The sequence below is a fragment of the Tachypleus tridentatus genome, chromosome 3, assembly GCF_004210375.1.
Source record: "Tachypleus tridentatus isolate NWPU-2018 chromosome 3, ASM421037v1, whole genome shotgun sequence".
Classification (NCBI taxonomy): Eukaryota; Metazoa; Arthropoda; class Merostomata; order Xiphosura; family Limulidae; genus Tachypleus; species Tachypleus tridentatus.
This window is the reverse complement of record NC_134827.1, coordinates 100,410,050-100,423,600: the sequence shown is the minus strand read 5'-3', so window position 1 is coordinate 100,423,600 and position 13,551 is coordinate 100,410,050. Positions and strand designations below refer to the sequence as shown.

Sequence of the window (13,551 nt, the reverse complement as noted above, 5' to 3'; positions counted from 1 at the left end):
TTTGCTCTCAAAGAAGAAAGGTCCATCCACCTCTCAAAAACGTTCGGATTATAGGGTTTTTATTCATTTGTATTCAGGAATTATTTTTGTTTTGTCTAATGTTAAAAGTAAGATTACAAAGCAAGGTTAAAGTCTTCAAAAGATTTTGATAGTTGGTACTATGTAAAATTAGTTATTCAAACCTTTAAAACACAGAAGAAAAAACATTTTTATCATTACAAAACATTTAGCAGTTAATCGTAAATTACCTAAAATGTATTTCTGGGTATTTCAATATCTTCTGAAGTTTTACTCAATCATTTTTGGGTGAAAAATGTTTCCTGTAATCTCAAGTTCTTATCAATAAATATGCTTGACTCTAATATTTGTATATACATGAAACTTTGACGATATTTAAATTATGATGCCACACTTATCGGTAACGACATCATTTTATTAACACTCTTTAACATAATCATAAAACGTCTCTAGATAAAAGTATCTTACTTGTGAAATGTTTATTTATTCCGTTGCAGAAAAAAAAATCAAGGTGTACACGCTTTGATTTTGTTTCTCTATTCGTTAATGGCACAGTTATTAAGGTTATTTTACGGTGTCTCTGATTCTGTGTTGTTAACCACAAAAAAAAACGACCAAACGGCACTATCCACTGAAAACTCCTGGACTTGTCTTTACTAGTGAAAGGTGAATTGGTCATCAAATCATAATGTATTCACAGCTCAAATAGAAAGCATTTTCGGCACCAGATTTTGAAATACCTGTTTATTTTTCGTAGTATACGTTGTGAAAGCAGCTCTCGTCACTTTTATAAATGGAGATTATTTTTGATTATGTTTGGTGCTGTCGTCTAAAGCACGTGGACGGTTTTGCCATCGACCTTTGCTTTTTATAAATTATCGGATATTAGAAAATGCTGCATTTTGTTTATCAAGGTTGGGTAACGATTTGTTTCAGGTCAATTTGTGAATAGTTCTGGTACCCTAATCTCAAAGAGCTTAAAAATGTGAATGTAAACAAATATTTTACCAATTGTTTTGAACCTGATAACTTCTCTTATTGTAAAATTTGTATTTACAAATAAAAGTTTTGTTTGTTTTTTTAATTTTGTGCAAAACTACACGAGGGCTATCTGCGCTAGCCGTCCCTAATTTAGTAGTGTAAGACTACAGAGAAAGCTAGTCATCATCACCCACCGCCAACTCTCGGGCTACTCTTTTACCAACGAATCGTGGGATTGATCGTACATTATAACGTCCCCAGGGCTGAAATGGCGAGCATGCTTGGTGTGACGGGGATTCGAACCCGCGACCCTCGGATTACGAGTCGAGCGCCTCAACCCACCTGGCCAATAGAATTTTACTTTGCCGTAGACAGCCATCATAAGTTTTTGATGAAAATATTAAAAAGTATTAATGATGGTTTGAAAATTAAAACTTTATGAGAATAATGAGTTTTTGTGCGTTTTTCTTTTAGCCAAATCCCCTTTTTCTCGAGTTTAAGCATAAATCATAAACAGTAAAGTTTCAAATACATGTATGCACGGTCTTGTCAGCAAAGTGTTAAACACACATTATAAATTGTGTTTTATTTCCATAGGTTTATTTAACAAAGAACTAGTTCATAACCGATTGTTCTCTTAAATATTTTATTTATATCTTCATCAAACCGCTGTATTTTCTTTTTTTTTTGTTCTTGTTTTTCAACTATTACATATAACAGAATTCCTTAAAACGCCATGAAGAAGAGTTATGTATTATATAAATAACTACTGATCGACCACTTTGGATTTCGAATTTTTTTAATGAATCCAGGCAAAAATATTTATTGAAATGTACATTTACAAGGAAGAGTTTATATTAATAAGCAACCCTTGAATATTTAATAAATTTATTATTCTTTGCTACTTAGAAAACTCAGCACTTTACACAGTGCATATTTGCTACTCCCGTTTTACCTACCCATTTACCATAACCACTCTGCTAAATATATATTAATAATTAAATAAAACATTACAACCATTTTTGTTCACCCAATATTTCAAGAAAAGCACAATACATACACACAAACAGTGAACATATTATCAGATAAATAGAATATAAATAGCTCAGAATAACGATAAATTAGTTAGCATTGCAACAAAAAATATTTAAACTTTTGCACTAGAATTGTAAAACTACCGCCATCAGATATTTTAAAAATTATAAAAGAAACTGTACCAATTTTTGTGCGATAAATGATTCTTTTGACAAATGCATCTTTAGTTTTGAGGTTCTTTACATTTAAAATATTTCTATAAAATATTCATAATTACGAATCATAAATATCAGTGCAACTTTTGTACCATTAATATAAGTTTATATCCATAAAATAGTTAATTCATTTTTCGATAAATTTTGAATTTTTTTTTCACCACGAGAAAAACAAAAAGTATAAAACTGGGACTGATTTATTAATACATATAACGAAGTGTAGCCGTGTTTCTTCAGGTATTACCCAGCTAGTAATACAATTCTTAAATGAGGTGTTTAATTCTCGGTGGACTCAACAGCTAACCCGATGTGTTTTTTTTTTGCTATTGAAAAACAACAACACACTAACACATACTTCTTCGATATCGGTAATACCTAATACCAACATTAACCTTGTTCGTTCTCAAGAGAAGATTGGTTAAATACCACCTCATTGTACTTTCATTTATCTGGCGAGCTAATCTTGCTAATAATACAATGTTTGTAAATCATGCCTAATTTAAATATATGTTAAACACATAATAGAGATAAATAAGTTTTATTATATATGATATAGTTTAAATTATAAAACAGTAAAAGCTTAGGCCTACGTAACGAATCATTTTTCTACGAGAAGTGCGACTCTGCTTCGACGACACCCTTAAACTGTTAAAAATTGCTAGGTACATCTAAGGTACAACAGATTTATTTTACCCCAAGTTAAACCTATTGCATAATAATATACTATTAAATTCAGATAAAAACAAATAACGAAGACAGATACTCTTTGCTATGGAAAAGCTTTCAAGGTTCGTCTTTGGGTAACAAAGTAGGCTACAGTACATATGTAAACCACCAACAAGGTGGCGCTAATGACACTCAAAGACATAACCGAAGTTTTCGAAAGACAACTACCATCGCTTTTGTTTACGCTGACAGATTCCTGGATATTGTAGGTATCTGGAAAAAAAAGGGTGTAAGATATTATTTAACTGTCAATAAACATAAAATACTGAATCTAATCTCCTACGACAATTGGTGTAACAAAATCCTTATATATTGCTATGTGAAATAAAGAAAACAAAACGTAGTAAAATTATGAATCGTAAGCTTTGCATTGACGAAAATTACAAGCCCCACCAGATGGTGCGGCGAATCAAAGAATGCATTAGGCCTCTGTGTTAGAAATTATATCTGAAATGTTAGTGAAAAGAACAAAACCTGTAATATAATCATTAAACGTTTTGGTCCATTGTATAATACTAAATAATATACTGGGTGCAATGCCAAAATATTGTTCATACACATAAATCAATGTAAGTTACTATACGGCAAGTTGAAAAGGACTTTAATATTCCATAAACACGTGTTTATATTATTTTTACATTTGTTTATCAGTATTTACATAAACAATAGAGTTATATGTTTTTAACTCTGTCATAAATCACAGCAGTGACTTTCTTTGTTTTTGAATGTCGCACACAGCTACTCGAGGGCTATCTGCGCTAGCCGTCCCTAATTGAGCAGTGTAAGACTAGAGGGAAGGCAGCTAGTCATCACCACACTCCGCCAACTCTTGGGCTACTCTTTTACCAACGAATAGTGGAATTGACAGTCGCATAATAACGCCCCCACGGCTGAAAGGGCGAGCATGTTTGGTGCGACAGGGATTCGAACCCGAGACCTTCAGATTACGAGTTGAACGCCTTACCCCACCTAGCTATGTCGGGCCTATTTATAGTGTCAAATTTATTTTGAGATTTTTTTAAAATTAAATTTGTCTTCAAGCTTTTTTAAACAAAACAAAAGAGTACGAATAATTTCATGTCATGCTACTATTTACAAAATTAAAACCAGAAAAGCAATAAAAGGTACGTTCTATACAACCTTTTCAGTTCACAAATGCGATTTGCTCTCCCGATAAGACAAAATGGCTCAATAGGTAATGAGTTATAGAATCAGGAACCCTGCCAATGTGTCCATTATCTAGAGTTAACGTACGTTATGGTCACAAGGAACGTCTCAAATCCCAAAGATTAAAATGTTACTTTAGTGTTTCACGCTGTAAAATTATTGTAGTGTTCTGTGTGGATCATGTTTAACCTCCGTCAACAAACGATAAATTTTTGCATGTTTTTTAATTAATTTATCACTTTGAAGATAAATCTGCCTTCCTCGAAAAAAATAGTCTGTAATCTCTACTAATGAAAATGCAGAATAAATATTTATTTGGTAAACAGCCATGTATCACATGACTCTGAAAACGTTATTGAGTACGGCTCGATTGCTTCTTAAATTTTAAAACAGTTCCACAAATTACCACAATTCATAATTATATCCTTACTATTATATTTATAGTAGTCATCCTTTCTAGCACTTGCAGATTTGTCGCCATAATCCAGAACCAAGATTTCATGACTTAAAGTCATCTCGTCATTAAATTTCTCAGATGGTAGCGCTCTCTTCCGACGGCCCCACGATTCGTAGATGTCCCTTCCAAGTCCACAGATTACCTGTACGTAAAAATTTTGTAAAATAAATAAATGTAATCAAACCGATAAAATATAATAATTCAAGATAAAATCTTTCTCAAACAAAGTTGTTGATTAATGTTAAATATGATCATAAACGTATATAAGGAACTAATTTTATTGGAAAATCTAATAAAAATTATAATATCATAATAACTTACAAAAGTTAACAAGAAATATTATTTGTCAAATAAAAGTGACATTTCAACACAATTTTACAAGACACTGCATAATTTCCCATTAGACTGGTTTGTTTGGTTTTTTTTAATTTCACGCAAAGCTAAACGAGGGCTCTCTGCCATATATACTCTTAAAAAAAAAAACGCAAAAGGCAAAATTTGAGACATTGTTAACAAGTTTATTCGAGTAATTCTGTATGACATGTGTGAAACTTTGCACATTCACTGCTGAACATCCAAAGTCTGCAAAGGCGAAGTCCACGCTTACTAGGTGAAGTTTAACGTCACTCAACGTCAATAACGAGTATGTCCCCCGTGAGCATCAATAACTGCTTGGTATCTCCTGCCCATGGAAGCGATGAGATGACGAATCACATCTTGTGGAATGGCTGTCCATTCAGCTTGCAAAGCTGCTGCAAGCTGAGGTAGAGTCTTCGGTTGAGGTTGTCGCCGTCGCAGACGTCGGTACAACTCGTCCCAAAGATGTTCGATGGGGTTTAAACCTGGTGATCTGGAGGGCCAGGGAAGAACGTTGATGTTGTGGTGTCTCAAGAAGACAGTGGTGAGTCGGGCTGCGTGAAGACGGGCGTTGTCATGTTGAAAAACGTCGTTGACGTCAACCATGATGGGTTGCACATGGGGCCTAAGAATCTCGTCGTTGGTTGCGTACGGTCTGATCGGAAATCCTACGCAGCCCTGGTATGGTTGAGGCAGTAGACGTCGACGTGGTGGTTCTATCCCGAAGGTGACGTAACCGGATGTAGCGATCTTGTGCGGGCGTGGTCACACGAGGTCTGCCGGATCGTGGACGGTCACGAGTTGATCCATGTTGTTGGTGACGATTCCATAGCCTTATGATGGTGCTTGGGTGGACATTCACAGCTCTGGCAACATCTGATCGAGATTCGCCTGCTTCCAATCGACCAATGGCGTTGTTGCGTTGTGCTTCAGTCAGTGTTGGCTAACTGTATTGCGTGTCGGTGGCTTAACACTGAGCTATGGAAACTGAGAACCCGTTACTTTTATAGGGATTTTGCACATGTTGCACTTGCAGAACATGCAGATCTCTCAAACAGATTTATTGGACACGAATGCGTTTTGGCGAAAAATCCGATGTTTTCCTCCGTTTTCAAAGTGCACAACTTTTATTGTCATTTTGGTCTGACAATCAGTGCCTTAACACGTGTAACATCACATACTCTGAGCTTGTAACGTTATTACATATATTTCTCTTTAAAATAAAAAAATATCCCTTTTGCGTTTCTTTTTTTGAAGAGTATATTTAACAGTGTAAGACTAGAGGAAAGGCGGCTAGTCGTCACCACCCACTGTTTGGGACACTCTTTTACTAACGAATAGTGGGATTGACTAACGCATTATAACGCCTCCACGGCTGAGAGAGCGAGTATGTTTGGTGTGACGGGGATTTGAATCCGCGACCTTTAAATTATGAGTCGAGTACCCAAACAACCTAGCCATGCCGGGTCCATTAGAGTGGTTAAACATCAGTGTAGATACACTTTGAAGCAACTAGATTCGTAACAAGAGGACTATTTTAGGCCTAAAGAAACGCAAGTTAAGATCTTTTATTTTGCCAATTTCAGAAAAAATCTAAAAACTGAAAACATTAAAAAATAAAACTTCACAATTTACTTCGAACACAATTTTTTCTTAATAACAAATACAAAATTTTTAACATTATTTTCTAAATTTCGGAGAAAAAAAAACACGAAAAATTGTTCACTTTTATAGTTACGTATTGAAACACTGTCCTCACAGTTAATATTCTTGCGATTTCGTTAAAGCTGAAAGACACCTACCGGTAACAAAATAATACACTTTCTAGGCTTCTATGGTTGTTCATGCTAAAATGGCGTTACTTTCTGTAAAAATGTTTTTGTGTCCTATTTCCATGCTGTATAATGCGCCTTGAATCTGATTATAACGGCTTATGGTTGGTTGTTCTCAAACACAAGGCTACATAATAGGCTATCTGTGCTGTGCCTACCATGGCTATGGTAACCCAGTCTTAGCGTTACAGTCGTTACTAGCCTTTAGGCTTACCACTGGAAGCAGTTATATGCCGACCTGTGACTAATATTTATATTCAGTTTTGGCGAAATAAGAAAAGTATACTTTTTTATGAGTTACTTCAGCATATAAGTACATTTCAGTTTCGAATTACAAAGATGGTTATCGTGTTCATTCGATCTTGTGAACGAAGTGCATCAGTTGTCAGATGATGAATACGATTGCAGTTAATAATTAATTTGAACTAATTGGATTTTACTAAACAGGATATGAGTGGAAGCCAAATTTACTCTTTAATTTGTCACTTCCGTTACAACAGATTAGTTTCGCAGAATTCACGGTTCATCAATGGTGCTTGAAAGATCGAAACCGATGTATAGAAATTCCTGTAGTGGTAGAATTCGAGCAGGTTGTTTGGTCTTGACGTATTAGTTATGTATTACTGAGAGCTCAGTGTGAAGGGTTATAAGGTCAGTGTCATTGCGTGCTTGACACTGTGTCAAAATTACAAGACAAACTTATTAAGCACTACAAAACAGTTAAAATGTTTAAGCCTAAAAAACAACCCGAGGTTTATGGGATGAGGGGGAAATATGATACGTCTTAAAACGCCTATCAGGGTTAAGTTTAAAAATGAAATAATGACACCAGTAGTTAAAGCTGTAGTTTTGTTGTTGAAACGTCTCCATATTTATATAGCCACCTACCGGATCACATTTTCCAATACAGTATTTCACATTGCATTGAAAGATAACTCCGTAGGACTCTGTAAAACGAAAAGCATCAAATGCACTCTCCAACGCACTGCCTTTTTGAACGAAACGAGGAAAAATTGTGCTGTCCACAGGACACCTACAATAATATCATTTCAACAGAAGAACGAACGAAAATATATAAGAATCCGTTAACAACAAAATGAGCAATGTTGAAACACAAAACATCATGGTTAATAAGATAAAACAGATAATTCTAACTGACTGTCTTACAAGTTAACTTATTTTCTGTTCAAATTCTGGTAACATGGTCGTTGTTAATTAGATAGATGAAAGGAAAAAACACGATTAACATTAAATTTATAAATATATAATTTCCATATTATATTAAGGTAAGTTTTTATTTCCTGAACAAATTGTATCCACTTACAATTATAAATGGGGCTTGGCATGGCCAAGCGCGTAAGGCGTGTGACTCGCAATCCGAGGGTCGCGGGTTCGAGCCCGCGTCGCGCCAAACATACTCGCTCTCCCAGCCGTGGGGGCGTTATAATGTTACGGTCAATCCCACTATTCGTTGGTAAAAGAGTAGTCTAAGAGTTGGCGGTGGGTGGTGATGACTAGCTGCCTTTCCTCTAGTCTTACACTTCTAAATTAGGGACGGCTCGATGCAGTGGGCTAACAACCTACTCACTTAAATACCTGTTAAAGAATCCGCAAGCGATTGCAGCCCTATGTTCCTTGATGGAATCTAATGGTGATAACTAACTAACAATTATACATATACAGAACTTATTGTACAAATATTATTTTCCTAATGTGTAATTAGTTAAAGTATTTACTGAATTGGTTTGTTTTGAATTTCGCGCAAAGCCACACTAGGGCTATCTGCGCTAGTCATTTCTAATTTAGCAGTGTAACACTAGAGGTAAAGCAGCTAGTCATCACCACCCACCGCCAACTCTTGGGCTACCCTTCTACCAACGAATAGTGGGATTGATCGTCACATTAAAACGCCCCCACGGCTAAAAGGCTGAACATATTTGGTGTGACAGGGATTCGAACCCGCGACCTGCTAAAAGGCTTACGACTAAATTGTGACTATTTAGTTCCTACCCTTTGTCATCAGTGATCTGAAAAGAACTGATTCCATCCTTCGCCATGGCCACACAGCTTCTCGCAAATATTCCATAAGGCGCTAAATGAAAAAAAAACACAAACAAACCTGTTAATTCAATTTTTAAAACAAAATCACAATTGGGTGAAAGATTTATAGCTATGTTTCAGTGAGATATGTAAGCAATTAATTAAAAAAAAACGTAACAACTACATTTTTGAAACTGAAAATCCAATACATGTATTATATAGATATATATATACTAGCTGGAAATGATAAGTAACGTGTTACATAACGCTATGTGTTGTAACTAGTCACAAAAAAAGTAAAACCAGTTGGAGCACCTGTCCCCCGGACGGATGTTATGTAAAGTTGTGATTAATAAAGGGTTATCTTATGATATGAAAAAGTTGTTTCCTTCATATGTAACTGTAAAAAAATGCTAAAGTTTCCGTAAAAACAGCAAAGTATAAAATGTGTAACCCAAATTTGCTTGTATCTCCCTATGAACAACAACAAACCTTCTTCATGCGAGATTTGGTAAAGGTCCATCAACAGAGGGCGAAGTAGTAGTTTGGTTTTGGTTTCGTTTGTTATGAATTTTGCGCAAAGCTACACGAGGGCTGTCTGCGCTAGCCGTCACTAATTTCACAGTGTAAGACTAGAGGGAAGGCAGCTAGTCACCACCAGCTCTTGGGCTACTGTTTTGCCAACGAATAGTGGGATTGACCGTCACATTATAACGCCCCTCACGGCTGAAAGGGCGAGCATGTTTGGTGTGACGGTAATTCAAACCCGCGACCCTTGGATTGCGAGTTCGAAATACTGGTAAAATAACACAAAAACGCCTATAAAAACCACAAAATGCAAAACTGAAAATTTGTTCCTTCCCTCGCATGTACTTAATAAACATTCATACCAATTTTGGTGAAGATCCATCCACAGCCTGCGAAGTAGTTATGTGGACATACAACAGTCAATAGTATTATATTTATATATGGATGCATATGTACGTGTGGACATGTATATATTAAACAAAGGCCTGTAGACTTACCAGCTATATGAACAGATATAAAGGAGTGTCTTTATGTGTTATAAAGTAACAGAAACAATATAAACTTACAATTGTCTGGTATTTCAATGTGGAAAGTTAATTTGTCTCCAATCCTTACAGTTGTTGCTTCTCTCTTGTTGGGACCAAGAATGGTGATCGTTGGCATCGGGGCTTGAGGCGAAGCTGTTACTTGCATAGTGTCTGGGTCTCTGAAGATGATAAAATATAATATTTAATATTGTGAAGAACCTTTACAACATGACAATGTCTGGAGATGATAAGGTCTAACATTCTGTACAACTGGAGACTTGTACACGATACAATAATATCTGGAGATGATAAGATCTAATATTCTATACAGCTGGAGACTTGTACACGATACAATAATATCTGGAAATGATAAGATCTAATATTCTATACAGCTGGAGACTTGTACACGATACAATAATATCTGGAGATGATAAGATCTAATATTCTATACAGCTGGAGACTTGTACACGATACAATAATATCTGGAAATGATAAGGTCTAACATTCTATACAACTGGAGACTTGTACACGATACAATAATATCTGGAGGTGATAAGGTCTAACATTCTATACAACTGGAGACTTGTACACGATACAATAATATCTGGAGATGATAAGATCTAATATTCTATACAGCTGGAGACTTGTACACGATACAATAATATCTGGAGATGATAAGATCTAATATTCTATACAGCTGGAGACTTGTACACGATACAATAATATCTGGAGATGATAAGGTCTAACATTCTATACAACTGGAGACTTGTACACGATACAATAATATCTGGAGGTGATAAGGTCTAACATTCTATACAACTGGAGACTTGTACACGATACAATATTATCTGGAGGTGATAAGGTCTAACATTCTATACAACTGGAGACTTGTACACGATACAATAATATCTGGAGGTGATAAGGTCTAACATTCTATACAACTGGAGACTTGTACACGATACAATAATATCTGGAAATGATAAGGTCTAACATTCTATACAACTGGAGACTTGTACACGATACAATAATATCTGGAGATGATAAGGTCTAACATTCTATACAACTGGAGACTTGTACACGATACAATAATATCTGGAGATGATAAGATCTAACATTCTATACAAGTGGAGACTTGTACACGATACAATAATATCTGGAGATGATAAGGTCTAACATTCTATACAAGTGGAGACTTGTACACGATACAATAATATCTGGAGATGATAAGGTCTAACATTCTATACAAGTGGAGACTTGTACACGATACAATAATATCTGGAGATGATAAGGTCTAACATTCTATACAAGTGGAGACTTGTACACGATACAATAATATCTGGAGATGATAAGGTCTAACATTCTATACAAGTGGAGACTTGCACACCACTCTATAATCTCTAGAGATGATAGAGTGTATCATTCTATACAACTGGAGACTTGTACACGATACAATATTATCTGGAGGTGAAAAAATCTAACATCCTATGCAACTGGAAAGCCTGTCTACGATACAGCAGCGCCTTTATAAGAACATTCACATTAACTTTTCTATGAGAATTAGTTTGCTAAGTTTATGAGTAATATATTAATTATTTGTAGTGAAAATGAGGTTTCTGATATAAAAGTAAGAAATAAAATTATAGCGTTTCTTACTCTCTCATACAGATGGCGCTGTTCGTTTTAGACTCATCACGCATTTGTAGAAAAATATTTGATTTATTTAAGTACCAAAGTAACCGTTACAAACTAACATTGAGATATCTTTCTACAGTATATTAAAAATTACCAAAATAATACTTATAGTCTTCGATTTGTTTCACTGATATTTTAAAAATTATCTGTCTTTACGTTACTATGCATTATTTGTACTGTACGATACATTATTTTAAACATTTAATACTTTATTCATTTCCTTTCGTTCAATCTACTGCCTGCAACAATACCCAGAATTAACGGTCTTTGACAAAGTGTTTAAAAACCTGAGAAACATCGAGTAATAAATACTGTCAAGAGAGGGCGCTTCTTACCTCACGGGCATCATCCCGAAGGAAACATTTTTGGAATTGGTGTCGTACGTGCATTTGATGTTGTAAACCTTGTCAGCCTTTGTCATCACTACACCATGATGCTGGAGAACAATTGTATTTGTGTAAACTCCACCCTAGGGTGTATGACAGATTCATTAGGCACATTTGAAGCACAACAGCGATAAATATGTAACTGAGAAACAGACACCTACACCAATGGAACATATATACTCTTCAAAAAAAGAAACGCAAAAGGCAAAATTTGAAACACATTGTTAACAAGTTTATTCCGGGTAGTTCTGTATGACATGTGTGAAACTTTGCACATTCACTGCTGAACATCCAAAGTCTGCAAAGGCGAAGTCCCCGCTCACTAGTTGAAGTTTAACGTCACTCAACGTCAATAATGAGTATGCCCCCCGTGAGCATCAATAACTGCTTGGCATCTCCTGCCCATGGAAGCGATGAGATGACGAATCACATCTTGTGGAATGACTGTCCACTCAGCCTGCAAAGCTGCTGCAAGCTGAGGTAGAGTCTTCGGTTGAGGTTGTCGCCGTCGCAGACGTCGGTACAACTCGTCCCAAAGATGTTCGATGGGGTTTAAACCTGGTGATCTGGAGGGCCAGGTAAGAACGTTGATGTTGTGGTGTCTCAAGAAGACAGTGGTGAGTCGGGCTGCGTGAAGACGGGCGTTGTCATGTTGAGAAACGTCGTTGACGTTCACCATGATGGGTTGCACATGGGGCCTAAGAATCTCGTCGACGGTTGCGTACGGTCTGATCGGAAATCCTACGCAGCCCTGGTATGGTTGAGGGAGTAGACGTCGCAGTGGTGGTTCTATCCCGAAGGTGACGTAACCGGTTGTAGCGATCTTGTGCGGGCATGGTCACACGAGGTCTGCCAGATCGTGGACGGTCACAAGTTGATCCATGTTGTTGGTGACGATTCCATAGCCTTATGATGGTGCTTGGGTGGCCATTCACAGCTCTGGCAACATCTGATCGAGATTCGCCTGCTTCCAATCGACCAATGGCGTTGTTGCGTTGTGCTTCAGTCAGTCTTGGTGTAACTGTATTGCGTGTCGGTAGCTTAACACTGAGCTATGGAAACCGAGAACCCGTTACTTTTATAGGAATTTTGCACATGTTGCACTTGCAGAACATGCAGATCTCTCAAACAAATTTATTGGACACGAATGCGTTTTGGCGAAAAATCCGATGTTTTCCTCCGTTTTTAAAGTGCACAACTTTTATTGTCATATTGGTCTGATAATCAGTGCCTTAACACGTGTAACATCACATACTTTGAGCTTATAACGTTATTACATATATTTCTCTTTAAAATAAAAAAATATCCCTTTTGCGTTTCTTTTTTTGAAGAGTATATATTCGATCAACAGCAACTGATATTAAACAAGGTGTAATATGAGGTGCAAATATTTATAAACTTACAAAATCCCAGCAATTCACTGAAAGGTATTTAAATGCAAAGGAAAGAATGAAAAAGTAGGTTAGCCATAGAAAAAAATATATTTTACAACTGAAAATTCCAATTCTAAGGTCTCCAGATAGTCGAATTAGGTTTTCTTTAAAACAAACAATCTCTAAGGAATAACATATCTTAAATTTAGTTTGTTCT

General features: G+C 36.1%; 1 protein-coding gene across 1 annotated transcript in view; it reads right to left on the bottom strand.

Moving 5' to 3' along the window:
• Positions 1-1,836: 1,836 nt before the first annotated feature.
• The window catches only part of LOC143247601 (uncharacterized), a 36,934-nt gene continuing 25,219 nt past the window's right edge, over positions 1,837-13,551 (bottom strand). The window contains exons 9-14 of the mRNA XM_076495922.1: positions 11,911-12,044; positions 9,923-10,062; positions 8,799-8,880; positions 7,677-7,821; positions 4,573-4,741; positions 1,837-3,188 (exon numbers count right to left, since the gene is read on the bottom strand). Of these exons, the coding sequence (XP_076352037.1) occupies positions 3,019-3,188; positions 4,573-4,741; positions 7,677-7,821; positions 8,799-8,880; positions 9,923-10,062; positions 11,911-12,044 (840 nt within the window). The 3' untranslated portion in view covers positions 1,837-3,018. The remainder of the gene's footprint in view (positions 3,189-4,572; positions 4,742-7,676; positions 7,822-8,798; positions 8,881-9,922; positions 10,063-11,910; positions 12,045-13,551) is intronic.